The sequence below is a fragment of the Podarcis melisellensis genome (assembly GCF_964234715.1).
Source record: "Podarcis melisellensis genome assembly, chromosome: 11".
NCBI classification, from domain to species: domain Eukaryota; kingdom Metazoa; phylum Chordata; class Lepidosauria; order Squamata; family Lacertidae; genus Podarcis; species Podarcis melisellensis.
Window position 1 is genome coordinate 27,442,085 of NC_138543.1, and position 22,091 is coordinate 27,464,175.

Below are 22,091 nucleotides of genomic sequence, written 5' to 3' on the forward strand. Positions count from 1 at the left end.
GAAATATTTTTTACTTGAATATTTCAAGAGCTTTCTGAGCAACTAATTATAGTTATGCTATATTGTAGTCCCGTGGGCTTGAGAAGTACTACACCTGAGAGAGTGGTTTGTGAATACATACAAAAAAATAGGAAAAATAAAAAAATAAAAATCATGTGATGCATTTTTCAACCCAATTTTTCAAGGTTGAAAAATGCAGGATAAAACCTCATTTACTTGACATACACTCTGATAATCTGCTGAACAATTCTGACACAGTGCTCCAACTTAAATCTGTGGAACATTGTGGAAGTGCTCTATAGAGGCATGCTTAAACCCCACTGAAATTAATAGCAAGTAAAATTGCCAATATCCAGACAGTTTTATTATCTGGATTGCACCCAAACTTTCCTACCCCCCTTAAAGTAAGATTACTTATTTATTACATCTGTATATCACCTTTATCTTCCAAGGAGCTGAAGGTAGTCTATACAGTTTTCCTCCTCCCCATTTCATCCTCACAACAACCCAGTGAGGTAGGTTAGACTAAGAGCCGATAACTCGCCCAAGGTCACCCAGTGGGCTAGCTTCATGACAGAGTGGGGATTTGAACCTTGGTGCCCCAGGTCACAGTCCAACACTCTAACCTGATTGTAAAAAACAACAACCCAAGCCACCTTCCTTCACTTTTCCCTAATATTGGGGTGGGTATACATGGTTAAGAAATAACATCGTACATATTTCATGAGGAGTTACTTTTTTCATAGTCTAATGTAATTTCAGTGCCTCATTAAAAAGCACTTAGTTTATAAAACTTTGTTAACATTAACCATAGGTTTAGTATTATGAGCAAACTTGGATTCCCTCCATAACTATGGTTATGGAATATTTACCATGCACAAGCTGTCGAGCCACAAGTGAACAGCAGCTCTTGTGTCTCCTTTAATGGAAATCAAGGTTTAAGTGACCATTTACTAGATGCATCAGCTTTAACTATTGTTTGTTAACCATACTGTAGTTTGTGCAAATCAGGCCACTGTGCAAATCAGAGTGGTCTTACCTCACAAGCATCTCTAACAGAGGCCATGTTCCCCTCATGCAAACGGGACACTGAAGAACTTCCAGGTAGTACGTTAACATAGAAGATGATTTCCAAGGAGGATCGTGTTGAAGAAGAGCATACATGATATGAAAGAATTGAACAGGAAGTGCAGGGTCTGAATTTCCCTGTAATCAAACATGAACACATCTCATTCTATCACTCTGCTCCAATCTTACACTAGTTTGAGACAAATAAATGGCGTTTTAAAATACATACCACCCTTCAACAATGTTTCCACACAATATATGTGTGTGTGTGTGTGTGTGTGTGTGTGTGTGTATATATATACAAAAGAAGAAAAGGCACACTAGCCTGGGAACTTCCTCTCTGCCCAGAACATTGGAGGCTATACACCACACCCCCTCAACAGTATTTATAGGAACTCAAACACTGAGATCCTGCTCTGTTCCAGTAACAAGAAGCCGAAAGCACCAGCCTGAAGATGACGAGTGAGACCTCGTCGAAACGTCGCCTAGACACCCCAACTTTTACACGGGAAGACACCCGAGGACACCAAAACCTGCATATATATATATATATATATATTTACCACTAAGCCATCTTTCTTTATTGGATCTGCCATTTAAGCAGCATTATAACCCACTTTTTTCTATCATGGAACTCAAAGTGGTGTGTGTAGATTTCTCAGGTAATCTTTTACCATTAATCCCAAACCATTAAGAATAATTTACAGTTAAGGACCCCTGACCATTAGGTCCAGTCGTGACCGACTCTGGGGTTGCGGCGCTCATCTCGGAGCCGGTGTACAGCTTCCGGGTCATGTGGCCAGCATGACTAAGCTGCTTCTGGCAAACCAGAGCAGCGCACGGAAACACCATTTACCTTCCCGCCGGAGCGGTACCTATTTATCTACTTGCACTTTGACGTGCTTTCGAACTGCTAGGTGGGCAGGAGCAGGGACCGAGCAATGGGAGCTCACCCCATCGCAGGGATTCGAACCGCCGACCTTCTGATCAGCAAGTCCTAGGCTCTGTGGTTTAACCTACAGCGCCACCCACATCCCACAATTTACACTTACACAGTATGAATTAAAAGCCCATCAGTTTCAATGTGTTGGTGGGAATGAAGTGCTAGCTCTTTTCTACGTCAAAGACTGGCAGCCTAGAAACCTAGGGATACACCGTAGTGAAGGTCCTTAAATACAAAAGCTGCCTTATACCATTGGGTCCATCTAAGTCAGTACTGTGGCCACTGACTGGCAGCAGCTCTAGGTGTGTCTGCTAGTTCTACCTGGAGATGCCAGGGATTGAACCAGGGATGCTCTGCATGTAAAGCATGTACTTTACCAGTGAGCTACATACATTTCACATAGGGCAATCAGAAATGCTCTAGACTTGCATGCATAACTAGGAAGAAGGGCTGCTGTTTCACTTGAGCCTGGCACCCAGAGGTGGGTGGCTTGAGGGCTACCTAACAAATGCTGATTAGTTCTACCTACATGGATATATATGGGACACGAGAGGTGCTGTGGTCTAAACCACTGAGCCTCTTGGGCTTGCCAATCAGAAGGCTTGCAGTTCGAATCCCCGCAACAGGGTGAGCTCCCATTGCTCTGTCCCAGCTCCTGCCAACCTAGCAGTTTGAAAGCACACCAGTGCAAGTAGATAAATAGGTACCGCTGCGGCGGGAAGGTAAATGGCATTTCCGTGTGCTCTGGTTTCCATCACAGTGTTCTATTGCGCCAGAAGCGGTTTAGTCATGCTGGCCACATGACACAGAAAGCTGTTTGTTGACAAACACCATCTCCCTTGGCCTGAAAGCGAGATGAGCGCTGCAACCCCATAGTTGCATTTGACTGGACTTAACTGTCCAGGGGTCCTTTACCTTTACATAGATATATGTCTGTCAGAAGTGACAGAGTTCAGTGGTACCTTGGGTTACAAACACCCCGGGTTACAAACACTTTGGGTTTGTACTAACTTTGCCCCAGGATGAGAACAGAAATCACACGTCGGCGGTGCGGCAGCAGTGGGAGGCCCCATTAGCGAAAGCGCACTTCAGGTTAAGAACGGTTTCGGGTTAATAACGTACCTCCGGAACGAATTAAGTTAATAACCTAAAGTACTACTGTACACAGCTTTTTCTAACATGGAAACAGGGTATATACACTGTAAACAGGAAAGAATGGCAAGCCAAACCTAGCTGCTGGAATTTGGTTTTGAAGTCAGAACTCAGTGTTCTTGGCCACTAAGGAATCACAGCCAACTCCAAAACTTTCAGTTTCTAGGTCTGAGAGTGGCTTGAAAGGTCATGGCACCTCCATTTGCCCTTCAGTGCCATGGCATGGATGTCAGAATTCACAAGGAAAGGGATGCAGTTGCCTCCTGCTCCTGCAAGTTCCTTATTCACTGCAATGGAAAGTGCCTCCCCAACACAGCCTGCCAAACTGGCTAGCATTTTGATACTACTAGAAAGATTCATATAGCAACATCAGTGTGCGTTGTGTGCTAAACACGTTAACTGGGATTTTAGTGTGGTAAATACTAAAAACCATAGCATCAAACTAGAGGGAAAACAAATGGGAAAATAAGGTTAAAAATAAAAGCAACTGAAAAAGGAAAAACAACTTATCAACCTCTTTTACATTGACATCATACTTCATATCTGACAATAGTATTTAGTACCTGCATAGTGGTATGAGTAAAATCCTTACAAAAGCCTTGTATTAAGCTAATTTTGAAGATGAGGTGCTGAAGGCACAAACAGTTGGCTAAGGTAAGACAAGAAAAAACAGTGACCCGGCCATTCCTTCTTAGCCACTGCAATGTACCAGTTCTCATAAGCTACCATTCTCACCTGAAGTATGTGCTCTAAAAGAGAGTGAACAAGTTTAGCAGGAGGAATCAGATCTTTTCCAGATAAAAATTCTGAGATTGCTATAGAAAATAAGTGGTCATCTACTAGTTCAAGTATATTGTTGGTTCCTCCAGAACAGCGAGTATTTTTTACCTAGGGAATGAAAGACTAAGAATTACAAGACTAAGCACTGATCAGATACACATAAACATAAGTTAGGGCTGTTTAAAGAAACTCCTAAGTTTGATGGTTAATCGATTAAACTGTATTTGCATATGAATTGAGGCAATTCTAAAGCACAAAGAAAGCCTTTATTTTTAGAGAATGCACAAAAGTGCCAAACTAGGTATAGTTTTAGAAGTCACATTTCCTCCAGTGTGGCAGAGAAAGAGAAAACAGTTATCCATAGTTTTTATAAGTATAGATGTATTAAAAACTATTGCTTTTAAACAGTCTGTTGCTTGATTAATTGACACTCTTCTTTGGTCAATCAATTCTTTAAAAATTGATAAATCCAAGTTGAAACCCTAACACAAAGTCTTTACTTAAAAAAAAAAGGAAAAGAACAGCCAATTTTGTAACAAAAAATAAAATGCAAAGAACAGACTGCCCACTTGCATCTCCCAACCCCACTAAGCCACTTTAACAGTTGATGGGGCTGTGCCCCCTGTCAATCACCCAACATGTCTGGTGACAATTTTTTCCCTTGTAGTGGGACAAGCTGAGTGATGGTAACTCCAAGCTTGCTTTTAACAGGAATCAGCTGCACAGCCAATCCAATAACTTATTACCGTTGATAGGCACTGATAAGCCCACTAGAGTTCGACATGCTGTTTTGGGCAGGGGTCAACTGCACTAAGTTCCTCCAAAGCATAATCAAGGAGGACACTTTTAAGGTTCCTGCATCTCTACCTGCCCTACACCTGACCTCACCTATGATGGGCATGGTTTGGGGAAAATGGCCTGATGGGCCAAACTGGGACCCCTGCCAGGCCTATTAGGCCTGTGAGCTGGAGGTTTTCCACCCCTGGCCTACTGGATTAACCCACTGGCAACAACAACAATCCTTTACCAATGTCATACCCCAGGTCTATCCCAGGTATTCCTCTAAATACTTTCCATCCTCGCATCCACCATATTTGCAGTTTAACACAGGATAGTAAGAAATAAAAATGAAAGTACTTTTTTTTTTAGTTATTTGTTTAATTATGTCATATTGCAGAACATCTATTATTAAACTTAATTTTTTTAATGGGTGATGTACAGGTGGGTTTCAGGATTGCAATCTCCAAGGAATAAGTTGTTGGGAGGATCAGTGCATGACTCACTGGGGGCTTTCATAAAACAAAATTATAAATCTGGCATATACCTCACAGCATTACTCTAGCTCACAGAGCTATCCCAAATCACAACTAGCTGCGTTCCAGATTTATAAATTGCATAACTCCCATCGTAAGCAAGAGGAGCAGCAAGTGCTGAATTACCATAAATTATACATTAAGCACTGGGATATCCCTTTGTGAATTTCAAAAGCTATAAAAGATAGATATGCTGTGCAGATATTTAAGCCTACCTAATTGCCCCATGCTGAGGACTCTGAAATGATCCAAAGGGTTGCTATGTAAAACATTTGTATGTGGCAATTTCTGTGGGCGTAGGATCTTTTAGTGTGAGCTCAGCTAATTCTCTGGATTGCAGACACTATCCAGCACACAGAGATACATTTAATTAAAGATGGAATCGCATTCTACATTGGCAGCAAAGCTTGTCATTTGAACACAAGGGCTTGCAATTCTAAAAAGAACAGATTCCCCCGATGGGAACCTGGAGTGCACCCAGTCAATATTTGTAAGCAAGACATGGGGAAAAGGGGCGGAGAGTCCATAGCCATAACCTCCTTCAGGTTTGAATACTCATACATATGTGGGAGTATCAGTAGAAGAAATAGAAAGACTGCTTGTTCTGCATGCATGCCAGTGCTTTTTAGGTGTTTTTTTCTATTGCCCTTGAAAGCTGCAGCATTTGAAGTGGAATAAACAAAACATGCATGAATGTGCTACATATGTGTATGTTGAGCTGTGATAGACACACTATGAAGTCACCACCATTCGTAACCTTTCCTCTCTCCTTACTTAGCATAATATTTAAAGGTAAAGGCAGCATTTGTTGAAACCCGATCGCTGGCAAGAAACTAAAACTATTCCAGCATCATCTATCTCTTTCTCTCTCTCCCCTCCCAGCCCAGTATCCCTATCTTACCACATTTCTGCACTCAGTCATTTGGTCTATTTGAGTATATTTTCTTAGCATAGCCTGTAAATTAAAAGCAAATTATTGATTTAAAATAAGAATGTATGCTTACTCGAAATTTGTCAGTCATAGTGCATGGTAACAATACAAAGGAAATTGTTTGATCCTAAAGCTGTTTACTTGGAAGCTAGTTTCACCAAGTTCCCGGGTGACGACTGAGGTTTACAGTCATAGGTTCATAGGGGATAGTTACTGAGGCATTTTGTGAACATCGTAAGAGGTAGTGGCAGGCCTTATAGGGAACTGCTGCTGAGTAAGCACATGGGATAAAGAAATGCCATTGGATACACGGAATAAGTTGGGAGTCACACAATATATCAACTGAGGTTCAGTATCAGCAGCATATTGCAGTTCTTATGAGATTCACTATTCAGACAATGTCCTTTCCAAGATCATTACCAAGCTATGGGTAGAGAGTTACAGATAAAACACAAAAAAAGTAACCAAGTAAAATTTGCCAGATGTTGGCAGACATATACACAAACTGTGTATATGTGTCCCACAGCACAGAGCCAAACTCGGGTAATTAGACCGTATGCAATTGGATGCATATACTGAAAAAGTTTCCTCCATTCGATTTGAACAATTTCCCCAGACCAAAAAACAGGACATTCCGGGATCCAATGAGAAGCCAGGATGGCTTCTGTAATTCTATCATGTCCCACTCAATTCGGGACAGTTGAGCAGTATGCAGTCAATGATATTTGGGGTGTAGGCAGAAAGGAAAGAGTAGTTGTTAAAGTAGACTTCTGCTCTTGTAACTGCTGGATGCCACTCATTAGCTAGGATCCAGCTGAACCTATCACAAGTAATGACACATCTGCTTATGTAGGAGGTGCTTCCACAATTTTCTTCCTCTAGCTGCAGTTCCCTAAGCCACATCCCATGCCTTTCCAAAGGGCTCCCTATCTTTGGAAGGAAGATGGAAGTAGGGGGCAAGGAAAGTCCCATCGCACAGGGAGTAACTACCAATAATTAATCCAAAATATTGAGTTTAAAAATAATCCACCACATTTTCACTCTGTTTGCACCTCTACCAAAGTAGGTATCAGTTAACCTAGTTGTGCATAATATTCATCTCTTTAAGAGACTAAAGGGGGTGTAATACACCGTTTAAATATTAAGGTAGTTAAACCTAGAGATAGCTGTAATTCTCACAATGATTGATTTTTTGATAGAAAGAAGTCCCATTTGAAAGGTGAAGAATTTTTCCAGTACGTGTTCTCTCCACCAATTTAATAACAGTTTTTCATTAAAGCAGTATTGACAGATTGGGCCTACATCATTTTTGTATATCTAAAGCTTTTAAATCCTTTTCATTGATTTATCACATGGCATCATTCCTTTTGTAAGAATTCCTTTCATGATTCCTTCACAAGACCTCATGCATTCTCTGTTTTTCACTATTTGCATTTGTAATAGCCATTTCATCATTGGACCTGCTCTGCTCAATGAGACTTTAAGAAGTGGATCCCAACCTCTATACACTAGTTTAACAACAAAGGCAAAATTACACAGTGCAGTTTTCTTCCACATTTATTTCTGTGGAGACTTTTTTCTTCAGTTGACTTATGCTATAAAAGTAATAAATGTACATAAGACTAGTTTTTACCTGTTCAGAATATATATGCTTTATAAGTTCATTTTTCATTTCAGCAAGATGCCTGCCAGTCATCACCTGTCTTGACTGTTCGGGTTTAAGATGGTTCTCCTGGTATTTTTCAGTATCACTTTTAATTTCCTTCTGGGTGATAAATGGAGCATATTATTGTCTATTCAAATATAGAGAGGCCATACAGCAACACAAACAATTACAGCTAAAACACTATGGGTTGGATCCAGCCTGGTCTTTTGGTGAATGGAATGGCTTCTTCCATTTGTTGTAGGAATTGAGATCCAGAAGAAGCCTCCCCACTGGAAGAAAGTGCCCAGTGCCTTCTGTCATCCTGTTCCAGGGAATCTCCTGATTTTTCTGAAGCAGCTTTTTAGGGGCTCATTTTCAGGAGTTCCTCCTGCAGGTAGTCTGGATCCAACTCAAGCAATTTGGACTTTTCCTTGTGGTGGCTAAACTGTAGCCAAATGTTGCTGAACTGCAACTACCATCATTCCTGGCCATTGGTCCTATTGGTGGAGGATGATGAGACCTGGAGTCCGACAACATCTGAAGGGCCATTAGTTAGCCACCCCTGGCTTAGAGAGTACAGCTCTATTACTGAAACAGCTGTGAATATGTGAAAATATAATTAGAAAGAGAGCTTGTTCAAGCATTCAATATATGGGCTCCAATCTTCAGGAAGGCACACACAAGGCTTTCAGTAATATGCTGTTAACAACCACAAAAAGAGGCCCAAGGAAGTGTATGCTTTCCATTCCCATCTGGATCCTGAGTTGGATAGGAAGGTGCATTCTGCTCAAGACTTTATGTTAATGGGATTGCAGACATAGACTAAATGCACCAATCATGTTTGACTACCAAGGGCAACTCCAAATCCAGTGCTGAAAAAAACATGCTTGCAACCCTATTAGATGTGGGCATTCAGTTAGGTGATCAACATACATAGTGTACTGATCCAGTGATGTGGTCTGAAGTACTGGCAAACATTGTCACAAGGTCTCCAACTCCAACCTTGCCAGGATTTGCTAGCCTCAAACACACAAAAGCAAATCACGGTCCAACATTTCCTTAATGCTGCTATACTTCGCTGTCTTGTATGCAATCTAAGGAAGATGATGGATACAATAGCAGTCTGATAATTTTCACTCTGAAGTATTCATGAGAATTTAAATGCTTCGAAATAAAAATCAGAGTTGAAATATTAATCCAATGATAATTTGGCTTAATTTGGACTCTTAAATTTGCCACAAATCAACAGTTACATTTAAAATAATGTATTTCGATTATGCTTCTCATTATATTAAGTGTACTTGCCTCTAAGAGATAAATTTCTAAATAGCCAACTGGACAGTATGGCACACCAATGAGATGCTTCTCTCTTTCTTGATCTAATGCTGGGTTATTAGTTAACACATGAGTAATGTCCTTTGGTGCACTTAATGCTGCATAGACTGTGGCTTTTCCTGCTTCTAGAACTCTGTAGGAATGAAACAATATAAACTTGATGGAAATATAAAATGTAACTCTTATTTTAAAACCTACACAACATACAAAAAAGGAAACATAAATCTACTCTTTAGTTCTGTGGTGGGGGTAAGGGAACACATACCTAAAAATGCAGTTTAAAAAATTCCTATCAAAACACGCATATTTGCTTTGTCAATGCATTAGTTTAAAACAGAACAGATTTCATATAGTCAAAATGCTTGATTCGGTGGTTGTTGTTTTTAAACAACAGCTTTTAAACTGATCAACAGAAATTACTACCGGATTTACATGCAAAGAGCCAACTGTGAAAAAGTCCCATGTGAAAAACGGGCAGAAATGGGAATGACCATAATAGACAATATTCATTTCCCATTTTTTTCTTCTCTCCAAGTAAGCTCATTGTTCTTCAGATGGGAACAACCTGATAGAAACACCAAACCTAACACACACACTGACAAAACGAAATGCAAATACAGCCTAGGAAGCACAGTGGACGTAAGTAGATCCTTTCACAAAAAAATTAATTCAGTTAGGATTTATCCATACTTTACAGGCATGGTCAACGCTTTAATGTTCTTTTTTTGCCGCTGCGAAAACCTGTTTTTTAAAGTTGAATCAGAGCCAACGTCAATCCATGGAAAACCTGAACTGCTTTTTGTTGCTTGGGCACAGAACTTTGAAGCATGGACCTGAGCAGGGCACCTGTTAGGATAAGCCCCAAATCTCTAATGCCAGATTATTGGCTCCTGTGTGTAACCTAGGCCATCTTCACTCCAGTCAGTATGAACACCTGGCCCCATTCTGCAACCATATGATGCAAACTGCAATAGTGCATCCCACTACTTCCTTTTTCTACCTATAGTTTGTTGGGCAGCACAATGAGGCTGCTGCTTCCTCTCCTTCGCTGTAGCTAAATGAGGGTGTGAAAGCACCACATGGACTCCCCCAAAGAGTTTATGTTGGAAAATCAGCACAACACAAATACATGTGGGAAAGGGGCTGTCAATTCTGCTGGAGTTTTCTTGTATGCCTCTTATTAAATACTTGAGGCTTGCAAGGGCCTAGGTCTGTATGACAATACGTGATTTGAATTGTACAGTTTACTAGTAAAGGAAACTAATTTTAATTTCATCAAGAAAAGGACACCAGGTACCACAGTACAGGTGGATTCGTAACACTGTAATACAAGTACCATCTCCTCCTCTTAACCCCCCACAATCAACCATGATGGGGAGAGCTATGGGCAGAAAGAGAAGCAAAAGAAAAGTAGTAAAATAACTGCTGAGTTTAGCAGTGAAAACAGTAAATTAAAAATAAATTCTGAAGACTGTATATTGAAGGTGCACAGGACAGCGTACATGAATTACCTCACTTTATCCTTACAATCCTGAGATCATTTGTCCTAGGTCTCCAACTGAGCTTCTAATAGAGACTTGAACCCAGGTCTCTGTGGACGAAGTCCAATACTTTCCACTGAATCACACTGGTTTGGTTTTGGAATTCAGTATTATATTTGTTCCAATTAATAAAAACATATTCAAGATCTTTGCAAGACAAAGTTGTAGACTGAAGAAAAGGACCTTTTGTCCACATGGAAGTAACCCTTGTGCAGATTCTTCTACGCAATCGGTTGTGGTATTGTTATTTAATTTGCTGTGCGGCTGGGTATCCCTTCTAACTCACAGGGGGGAAACCCCCAAACATCCAAAATGCACTTCACAATTCATAGCAAACAGTTTCTCCTACACCAATATTATCTCTATATAAATAAAACATTATAGTTGAAGCGACCCTGTAGCAGAATTGCTGTGGACCAGAGTAAGTGAGAGGGAGGAAAACACCCACAAAACTATTTTCATCTAAATCAAAGTAAATTAACATATTATTTTCTTCAGTTTTAAGAAGTCTTATCCTACCTTCTCAAAGAATCCTCTAGTTTATCACCATTCATAACAAGGAGGACAACTTTCCATCTGTGAAAGGCCCCTGCAGCACCAGAGCGTATCAGCTCTTCGCGCCATCTTTTAGGTGCAGATTGCATTTGAGGTGAATAATGGGAGACTTTTTCGATTTTATATCCCCATTCGTAAGTTGTTTCATCAAGCCATCTGCCACTTTCGGCACTATTAATTATGTAGTCCTTGGTTAGTATCCACTTTCCTGGAAAGAAAATGAACTGTCATCCACAAAAGATTTTTTTTCTGCAGACAAATGGCAATCAAATGAAGATCAAATATAAAAATTAGTAACAACCTCTGTTAGGGCAGAAAAAAGGGGATCTTAATGTAATTTCTTACTGTAGTAGCTGACCTTTTCTATAACGTTAAAATGTTTTGGCATATTTTCATTAAAAACAGTGATCCTAATTTTTTGGGTAAGAATTCTTTAGCTTTTTTAAAAAATGTGTCTATTCATTTTGTGAAACTTTGTACTAATTAACATTTCATGCTTATTGTTTCTATGCATAATATATTCTCAAAAATATAATATTTTTACTTCCAAGTGTATATGTATAGTATTGCAGCTTTAATCACGCTTTCAAAACACTAAGCATTCTTTTTTGGGGTTGGGGTGGGGAAATGCTTTGAAAAATCAACAGATTTTTTTGCAAAGGACTGCAAGCAGGAGAATAAATGCCTGCCCATTCCTACACGTGGATTCTTTCTTTAAGAAACCTCCTCTTTTATTCCGCATTAGCATATTTCAGATATATTATTCTATGTTCTGTCAGCATATGCTCTAAAAGAAAAATATAGCTGATAGACACTCATACTTCTGAAACTTTTCATCTTCAAAATGTGAACCATAAATATCACACATCCACCAGCTAACATACTCTGTAAAGTTTAACTATAGCCATGCCCACCCTAATTCTGGAGGCCCCTATAACCTCAGTCAAACATTAAATTTTAGAGAGAATTATTTTGTACCAGCAGCTTCCACCTCCAAAATTGATTTCTCTTCTATTAGCACATCATGTACTCAACATGCTAGCTTAACTGTGATTTTGATGGTATTGTCCCCTTTCTTCCTTTGCCCAAACCTTATTTTCCCATTCTTTCAGGGTTCAAATCAGTAACAGCAGAACCATACGCTTTACATAAAAACGAACTACAGCATATTTCATAGTGAAGCAGCTAAAACTGTGATCCTAATCAATTTTACAGCCGAGCCGAGCAGATTGTGCCATTGCAAGGCAACGTTTTACCAGATGGTACTTCTATAGGTGCTAGCTTTGCATGCCAGCAGTCATCTGATGGAAAGGGAGGGGAAGGGGAAAGGTACTCTCAGCCTCTTTGTTTAGGAACAATTACCCTGTATTCATATTTCTTGGTGAAAAGGTTCCCCATCACAAAGGCATGCTACCTGAAACACTCAGATTTTGTACGGAAAAAAATCAGTCACAAGTTTCCTTTGAGTAGCTTCCACTAGTGTGCATTTGTAACAAGTTTGTAGGGAGTTAACATTCTAGGACAGAAGCGTTTTCTGTATTATTGATGTTGACACAAGAAAAATATATAAATAATAATTGATCTTTATAGTCTAGTGTGCATGGCACTTTATAAAGAACAGTTATAATAGGTCCCTACCTCAAGGAGTTTACAGTCTAAAATAGACACAGTAAAGCAGAGGAAGAAAGGGGAAAATAGAGGCATGGGTACTTTGGTTTATTTACCATAGGGATTAGGTGCTTATCCATAAGCTTTCCAGAAAAGGTTAGTATTGAGGAAAGGCTTAAGGGAAATAAGAGACATGGTTGAATGGAGACATGCTCAATGGCGAATTCAGGCATTAGGGCCAGCAAGGAAAAAGGTGCAGTCATTTCATGGAGCTTGAGATGCCACAGTTCAAATAAGAGCTCTGGGTTCACACCCACATGAAGAAGAGGCTGAAAGGAGGTGTTTGTGTATCCACAGGTCTCTGAAAGCACGAGTTGCTATTTTTTGTGAAAAATCGTGATTTTAAACTTATTGATACCTTCCATTTGTATCACGTTAGATGTTTAATTAAAATCCCATTGGGATCTAGAATAGCAAAAAAAAAAAAAAAAAAAAAAAAAAAAAAAAGGTAAAGGACCCCTGGACGGTTAAGTCCAGTAAAAGGCAAATGGACTTTTCAGGCCGAAGGAGCCAGCATTTGTCCACAGACAGCTTTCCAGGTCATGTGGCCAGCATGACTAAACCGCTTCTGGCACAGTGGAACACCGTGACAGAAGCCAGAGCGCACGGAAATGCTGTGTACCTTCCCGCCACCTATTTATTTACTTGCACTGGTATGCTTTCAAATTGTTAGGTTGGCAGAAGCTGGGACAGAGCAACAGGAGCTCACCCGTTGTGCGGATTCAAACTGCCGACCTTCCAATCAGCAAGCCCAAAAGGCTCAGTGGTTTAGACCACAGCTCCACCTGCATCCTAAATTAGAATAGCCTAACCCAGCCTGATGCCCTCTTAGATGTTTGGGAATCCAATTCCCTGCATGGTCTACCCCCTGCCTTGCGGGACATATGTGGGAGGGGAAAAGGCTAAGGAGTAAACCCTACACAAATCCGGAGTAGAGTCCCTAAGATAGTTAGATGGAGTCTTCTATGCCTCCTTCCGATAATTCCTGCAGCTAAGCTGGTGCCAAATGCATTGCTCTGCTTTCCTTTGGACCACATCAGTGAGGTTGAGTGGGGCAGCTCTTGTTGCCTAGACAGCCCAGGACCTCCATACACACTGCCAAGGCTTGCACCCAAGAAAGGTCACTTCAGTGCTGATAACGCAGCAAAAACAAATGCAGGAGGCAGCAGTTACAAGTTTCTAGATACAGCAGATACTCCATTATCTCTCTAGACAGATGGATGCCAACAATTACAAGGTATTTTCAAATTCTTTGCCATTAGCAAAAAATATATTAAATGATCAATGAGAATTACCACAACTATGACAGCTAAAGAGAAGTTATTGTTGGGAAATTTATGGTGATATGGAAGAAATGAAATGAAACCTTGTTAAATAGGTACAATACCCAAAGTGCTCACTAAGAATTAGTATCTGCAGGATTTTTAAGGTCACAGAAGATATAAAACACAACCAACTCTAGTTATGTACACACATATGCATAATTTTATTTGTATGCCACCGATCCAGTTCAAACCATGATCAAGGCAGCTTACAACATGAAAAAAATGCTGAGTACCTGTACAACATAACAAAAATAGTCATAAACCATAAATAAAACATTAAAAATACACAATCAAACTGAAAAAAATATACACAAATCGCAACAAGATCTAGAACACAGATACAAAAAACCAACAGCAACAGCCCCCAACAATCATACCCCAAGAGTATGTATGTAGATGCCAAGAAAACATGTAACAGATTAGAATGGCCTTTTAAAACTCTTATGCATTAAAGTTTTTAAGGGAACTAATTTGATAAGTTGATTGTTTATACTCAGTGCATCTTCAGTAGTTAATGGTTACAATTTTACAATGTTTAATCTGAGTATAGGTATTATTAAACAAACGTGTATACAGTTTACAAGAAAACATTCTTCCAAAAGCACTCTATAGACTATATATCAAAATGTTACCAATTAAATGTAATTTAAAACCATTAAGAATACCCTAACCATTATAACACACTATTATTTTTAAATGTTATTAAAGTCAACAATGGCCAACACTAATCTAGCATAATAAACACACTTAAAAGGCCAAAAAATGTTAATCAGTCAAAGACCTGGTTATAGAGAAATGCTTTTACTTGTCACCTAAAGATATGTAATGAAGGTGCCAGGCAAGCCTTCCTGTGGAGAGCATTCCGCAAACAGGGAGCCACCGCAGAAAAGGCCCATTCTCGTGTTGCCATCCTCCAGACCTTTAATGGATGAGGCACACAAAGAAGGGCTTCAGATTATGATCACAGGGTCAGTGCATATGGGAAGTGACAGTCCTTATGGTATTGTGGTCCTGAGCCATTTGAGATTTCATAGGTAAAAACCAGTACTTTGAATTGGGCTCGGAAACTAACTGGCAACCCGTGCAGTCAGGCCAGGATCAGTGTAATATGCTCAAATTATCTTGCCCTATTAAGCAACTTGGCTGCCAAATTCTGCACCAGCTGAAGTTTCCAAACAGTCTGCAAAGGAACAGCACACCATACATACCTGCTGCACATGCTGCTAAGAACTTTTCACTCTTGCAAGGCCTCTTTGCTATGAGGTGAGTGCAATCTCTGTATTCCTAACAACAAAAAGAACACACAACCATAAACTAACAATTGCATACACATTTTCAAAAATAATAAGGTAAGAAGTAGAATTTGCTCTTTCACCAGAGTGTAACATGCACTCAATTTTACCACTATGAATACTATATGTTGTAAAGTACAGTCATACCTCGGGTTACAGACGCTTCAGGTTGTGCATTTTCGGGTTGTGCACCACGCCGAACCCAGAAGTACCGGAATGGGTTACGTCCGGGTTTTGGTGCTTGTGCATGCGCAGAAGCGCTAAATCGTGCTTTGTGCATAAGCGCCGAATCGCAACCTGTGCGTGCACAGACGCAGCGCTGCGGGTTGCGAACGTGCCTCCCGCACGGATCACGTTCGCAACCTGAGCATCCACTGTATTCTAGGTAATAAAAATCCACAAAATATTTAGGCTTATCAATTATCATAATTTACCGTAGTGTTAAAAAAAACACATTTTAGTGTCTGAAGCAATTTGATTAGGGCCTTCTTTTCTTGGTTCTTAAATCCAGTTAGTTGGATACTCCGTTTTTGGATGTCACTTTCCATCTGTTTAAAAAAAAAAAGAAAAAAAGATGTACAACATATATTCTGACGCAATCTGTTAAGATGCAGAGTAGATGCACTTAAATCATCAACTCCAAACTACTATACAAATCTGCTTATTATTACTATTAATTTCATTTCTATAACACTTTATATTTTTAAGGGAAAAAATCTCAAAGGAATTTACCACCTACTACATTAAAATATCAAAGAAGGTCTTCCAGGACACACAGCTTAATGCCTAACTGTATCATTTACAATGTACAGTGGTACCTCGGGTTAAGAACTTAATTCGTTCCGGAGGTCCATTCTTAACCTGAAGCACCACTTTAGCTAATGGAGCCTCCTGCTGTGGCTGCGCTGCTGCTGCACGATTTGTGTTCTCATCCTGAAGCAAAGTTCTTAACCTGTGGTACTCTTTCTGGGTTAGTGGAGTCTGTAACCTGAAGCATATGTAACCCGAGGTACCACTGTATATGTAAAGAGAATGTTTCTTAGCAGAGGGTATTTGGGGATTGTTTGTCATAAGTATTTTCAGAAAAGGGGGGGAGCGTGCAGAAAGGTAGACTTGAGACTTCAAGATTCACACACTTTTATTCGAGTAGTCTACTTGAGTTATTTGAATTAGTCTTGCTATACAAAACCAGTAACCTTTCTAGGATTTCACCGTTCTCTGTAGAGTGAGCAAAGTTAAATATCTGTGCCCCAAGTTTGAGAAACTATGGAACTACAAGTCAATGCACATTTACTACAGCCATCCCCACTGTATTCAGCGGGATTTTGCTTCTGGATACACAACACCTAGGGGGAAAAAGGCTGAGATTCTGCCACGATAGTTGAGCCACTTGCTCGGGCACGCAACCTTCTTACCTGGAGAGACACGTCCGCAGGAAAGAGAAGCTACAAAAAGAGAACGCACCCGACGGAACATCACCAAGTCAAGCGACTTCGCAATACAGTAGTTCTGGAACCCGCGCAGACTCCTACGGAGACTACGCCCGCTACGCTACTCGCGTAACGAGACCCGCCGCCGCGTTCGGAGCGCGGGAAAAAAAGGGGGGGGGGAGAAATCGCAAGCCAGAAGTACGGAAAGTGCGGGAAGAGGGGTGGGCTCTCAGGGAGTTTCTGAAGAAGACGCTCCCCACCCCCCCAAAGAGAGATGCAGTTTCAAAAGAAGAGCGCGTCCTACGAGAGCCTCGAGGGCTATGCTGCTGAGCTGAGGAGAGCGCACCGTTGCCAACCGGCTCGAAGAACTCCATCTGCCCGTATGTACAGCCCCGCGCGCAGTTTACCTCAGGCGATTTCCCCTCAGCGTCGCACGGCGCGGCCTCTCAGTACCTGGAGCGTTTCTCCCGCCTTCCTTCCATCCCGCGTAGGCGCTCCCCGCTCGCTCTCTTTCGCGCGCGGGAAAAGAGCCTGGGCCTCCTCCTCCGTCTTGGTGGCTCCTCCTCCGGATGTCGGAGCCCGGCCATTCCGAGCCGTGGTTACTGACGCTCGTTTGGTCTCCGGGGCTACCAGGCGCCGAAAGAGGGAGCGGGGCCCGGCCTACCTGGTAAGTGACGTCGGAGTCTGTCAGGGCAGCGGGGCGGGAAAGGGGCTCGGGCCTCCTTTCGGCCTCTGAAGCGCCCACCTGCCCGCTGCTGCCACCCTCGCCTTCCGTCCCTGGTTCTCCTCAAACGCCGAAGGGAGACGAAGGAGATGGAGAGACTCACTGACAGATGTGTTGCTGTTTATTATTATTATTATATGAGCTTTCTAGCGAATGGGTTTGCCCTTAAAAAGATGCCTCAGGACTGCTTTCTTAGCTGAGGACGGAGTTGGCTGCCCCCCTGGAACTTATTAGGGCACATTCTGTGCATCTCCTAGTCAAGGTGCCACAGGACTCTTTTGCTACTACTGCTCCTTGGTTAGGTTTTCAAACTAATGTAGTCCCACTCATAGGGGGAGCAGGGGGGGCGGTTGCTATGGCCGTAGCCAGGAGGGGGCAGGGGCAGCTGCTCCCCCCAAAACAAGTAAGTAAATAAAACTACTTAACTAACTGCCACCACCCCCAATAATGCTTTCCCCGCTCTAAAAATAAATCCTGGCTATGCCCATGGCAGTCCCCCCTCCCCCCATCAAGGAAATAAAAAATACTTAACTAAAAGAAATTGTAGAAAGTTTGACAGGTTTTCTGAGCACTTGGTCAAAAGAAAGTAATTTAAAACAGCTTGTTGAAACAATTCCTTTCGAATCTGCTAGACAGAAGAGGATGGCAGGTGGGGGAGCTATGCCCATGGTCCCAGTTTTGTATCTTGTTTAGAAGTTCCTGAGCTTTGATTTACAGTGGTACCTCTGGTTACAAACTTAAATTGTTCCGGAGGTCCGTTCTTAACCTGAAACCGTTCTTAACCTGAGGTACCACTTTAGCTAACGGGGCCTTCCGCTGCCACGGTGGTGCAACTTCTGTTCTCATCCTGAGGCAAACTTCTTAACCCGAGGTGCTACTTCCAGGTTAGCGGAGTCTGTAACCTGAGGTGTTTGTAACCCAAGGTGCCACTGTACTACTTTCCTCCTCTTCCCCACATTGTTCTTCAATATTAACTCAGGTAGCAGGCTTATGTCCTTGGGAGCAAGACCCATGAACTAAATGCATGATGTGATGTGCAGCAAGAGATACTTCAGTTTGGGGGAAATGGATAATTCTAGATAGCAATTACCTTCAGTCTGACAAACTTTTACAGTGTTGCCCTCTCTGCCACTTTTGTGTTCTGCTCCCCCACTGAAGCACTTGCTGTATGTGCATGTGTGAGCACTTAAATATGGACTAAAGATGGAGTGGAATTCTTCTGAATAAAGTAAGCCCTCATGAGTAACTGTAGTAGACCAGTGTATACTGTTAGGAGGTTGGGGGCAGGGTCAGTCTGAATGATACCCTGGGTCCTTTCCCTATATCTGTGAGGGTAGAATGTATGAGGATGCTTGCCAAACTGGTTTTTGAAAAACAAACTGGTTTTTCAATGTAACTTTGACTGGCTACTTAAGTACCATGATTTAGCATATCCAAAGTAGTTGCTCTGTGCCACAGAAATAGATGGGTGGACCTTTTCCCACCCCTCTTATCTTCCAAGTAAGTAGAAGAACAATAGTCAGAGTTGCTGTGTGAGTGAGCAGGAAACTTTAAGATGGAGAGACATGCCTTCCTTATAATGCTGGACTTTGGGGCTCCCCTGGAAACCTAAGGGGAAAGCAAGATCTATGTGAATGTTGCTGTTGCAAGTTTTTCCATCCTATGCTCACACTATACATAGTTGTAAATAAAACCATATACTGTATCCTAAAGACTCCATGGTCTCTTCTAACCATCATTCCAAGAAACTGAACTTGGGTGAGTGCATGAACCCCTGGAGTTTTTGTGGTCTCTCACTGCTTGGAGATTGCGATGGTGTGTAAACAATATGTTCTACATGGCAAAAAAGGCATTTTAGCTTAAAACACAGTTTTTTCTTTATTATTATTTCATAAAATTTATAAACACTTGATTGTAAGCAACAACTCAAAGCAGTTTATAAGAAGGATAAAACAATAAAATCATCAATAAGAAAAAATAACTACAGTATAATTTAAAACTTTCAAAAAGTTGAAATAATAGACTGGAAACAGATTAAAACTTGCATCAACTTACTAAACAACAAGGTATAGGGACCCCTGACCATTAGGTCCAGTCGTGACCGACTCTGGGGTTGCGGTGCTCATCGCGCTTTATTGGCTGAGGGAGCCGGCGTACAGCTTCCGGGTCATGTGGCCAGCATGACTAAGCCACTTCTGGCGAACCAGAGCAGCACACGGAAACGCCGTTTACCTTCTCGCCGGAGCGGTATGTGTTTATCTACTTGCACTTTGACGTGCTTTCAAACTGCTAGGTTGGCAGGAGCAGGGACCAAGCAACGGGAGCTCACCCCGTCACGGGGATTCAAACCGCCGACCTTCTGATCAGCAAGTCCTAGGCTCTGTGGTTTAACCCACAGCGCCACCTGTGTCCCTACTACTAGTCTACAACTACAACTAGTTCCTACTACTAGTCTACAACTAGTAGGCTTGTCTAAATAAAAATGATTTTAGCAGGCATCAAAAGGAATACATAGGGTGCCTGCTTGATCTCACTAGGCAGGGAGTTCTAAAGTTTTGGTGATGCCACAATAAAAGATCAAGTTCTTGCAGATGTAGAACAGATATTATGTAGCACCTGTAACAGTATCTGTTCTGATGATCGAAGCAGCTGAGTAGGTTAACTGGTCCCAAGTTGTTAAGGGCTTTAAATAATAATAGTAACACCCTGAACTCGGCCAGGTAGCAAATCAGCAACCAGCGCAGATCTCTGAGCACAGGTGTTATATGCTGACAAGGCCTCACTTTTGTCAGCTATCATGCTGCACCATTCTGCACTAACTGCAGCCTCTGGATCAAGTGCAAGGGAAGCTCCACATAGGAGTGCATTGCAGTAATCCAGTCTTGAAATAACCAATGCATGAAATACTGTGGCCAGGCTTTCCTGGTACAGCAGTAGCCATAGCTGTCAAACCAATTGCAACTAGTGAAAGGCAATTCTAGCCACTGAGGCTACCTGAGCCTCCAGTGATAGAGCTGCATCCCCTAAACTGCAAATGTGTTTCTTCAAGGAGTGCAACGCCATCCAGGATGGGCAATTGACCAATTTCTTGGACAAGGGAACTAGTTACCTACATTGTCTCCATCTTGCCAGGATTCAAGCTCAGCGTGCTTTACCTCATCCATCTCACCACTGCATGCAAGCAATGGCCCTGGGACTGCACAGCACCTCCTGATTGTGATGTTATGGAGAAATAGAGTCAAGTGTTATCAATATACTGATGGCACCTGGCCCCAAAACTCCCAATGACCACTCCCAGCGACTTCATGTAGATATTAAATAGCATTGGAGGAGATAGTGCTCTGCAGCATCCCATAACGTAGCCTGCCAGGCTTTTTTTTTCCTAAAGTGTTCTCTTTTCTCTTTATAGTACTATAACTATATATTTCAAATCCCCACTCCTTTTGTCTTTCCCTACATCAAGGGTCTGCAACCCACGGCTCCGGAGCCGCATGTGGCTCTTTTACACCTTTGCCGCGGCTCCGGGGCGGATACTAGCGAGGGGAGGAGGCGCATTGTGCGCCCCGACACTCCCCACTGTGGCGGGCACTGTACTGGCTGTGACGTCGCATGGGGGCGGTGCGTGCGTTAGTCACACGCCGTCCCGACGTCACCTTGCCGCCCGCCCACTACATTGTAAGGGGCATGTACGCTGGTCACTGTTTTGAAGGGGAGTGAAGAACACACACACAAAAAAAGGTAACTTGTTAATTTAACATTTATTTCTATGAGGAGGAGTAATTCTGAGGGGTCAAACAAAGAAATAATAATATAAAGTGACAAAAAAGTTATTTTTATAATGACGAGTTTTGCGGCTCCCAGTTTTTTTCCCCTTCAGAAACGGGTCCAAATGGCTCTTTTTGTCTTAAAGGTTGCAGACCCCTGCCCTACATCATACATCTCTCTACAGAACCATTCCTTTTTTTCTTTCTATACCTCATAGAACATCCCCCACTCCGCATTGTCCCTCAGCAATCCCTTATCTCTACTTTTCCTTCTGTACTTAAGTGATATAAATCCAAGATAAAACTTAAGATACCTTGTGGGTATACCTTTTGGGCTAGGAACTTTTGCTACCTACTAGAACACAATTAAGCACCATCTAGCATGAAGTAAGAGAGCAGATCATCATAAGCAAAACTATTTTTTTATTAAAATGTTGCATGAACTATAATGTCAGCATATTATTGAAAATTAGTCTTCTTTAGTACTTAGGTGAAAAAGAAAATATGTCCTAAATTCCTGACCGCTTGAGAATGTTACTCTAATACCTTACTCCTTATCTCAAGGCAATGCTTTATACTTGTAATCTTGTACTCTCTTTTGACCTACTTACTGTTCTAATCCCTT

General features: G+C 41.6%; 2 protein-coding genes across 7 annotated transcripts in view; one reads left to right on the forward strand and one right to left on the reverse strand.

The window, feature by feature from the left end:
- The window catches only part of SLF1 (SMC5-SMC6 complex localization factor 1), a 33,403-nt gene extending 15,883 nt beyond the window's left edge, over positions 1 to 17,520 (reverse strand). Inside the window, exons 1-9 of one of the 3 annotated variants that reach the window (XM_081930153.1) lie at positions 17,386 to 17,520; positions 15,983 to 16,096; positions 15,465 to 15,540; positions 11,228 to 11,471; positions 9,138 to 9,300; positions 7,821 to 7,952; positions 6,158 to 6,211; positions 3,899 to 4,051; positions 1,040 to 1,206 (exon numbers count right to left, since the gene is read on the reverse strand). In XM_081930153.1, coding sequence (XP_081786279.1) covers positions 1,040 to 1,206; positions 3,899 to 4,051; positions 6,158 to 6,211; positions 7,821 to 7,952; positions 9,138 to 9,300; positions 11,228 to 11,471; positions 15,465 to 15,540; positions 15,983 to 16,096 — 1,103 coding nt within the window. In that variant the 5' untranslated portion in view covers positions 17,386 to 17,520. Of the gene's footprint in view, positions 1 to 1,039; positions 1,207 to 3,898; positions 4,052 to 6,157; positions 6,212 to 7,820; positions 7,953 to 9,137; positions 9,301 to 11,227; positions 11,472 to 15,464; positions 15,541 to 15,982; positions 16,097 to 16,963; positions 17,066 to 17,324 lie in introns of those variants that run through there. The other 2 variants (XM_081930155.1, XM_081930154.1) reach the window with 2 other exon arrangements.
- Positions 17,182 to 22,091, forward strand: part of KIAA0825 — a 189,178-nt gene continuing 184,268 nt past the window's right edge. For 2 of the 4 annotated variants that reach the window (XM_081930132.1, XM_081930135.1), the window contains exon 1: positions 17,508 to 17,645. The gene's annotated coding sequence lies outside the window, so the exon portion shown is untranslated. Of the gene's footprint in view, positions 17,359 to 17,507; positions 17,646 to 17,680; positions 17,965 to 22,091 lie in introns of those variants that run through there. The other 2 variants (XM_081930133.1, XM_081930134.1) reach the window with 2 other exon arrangements.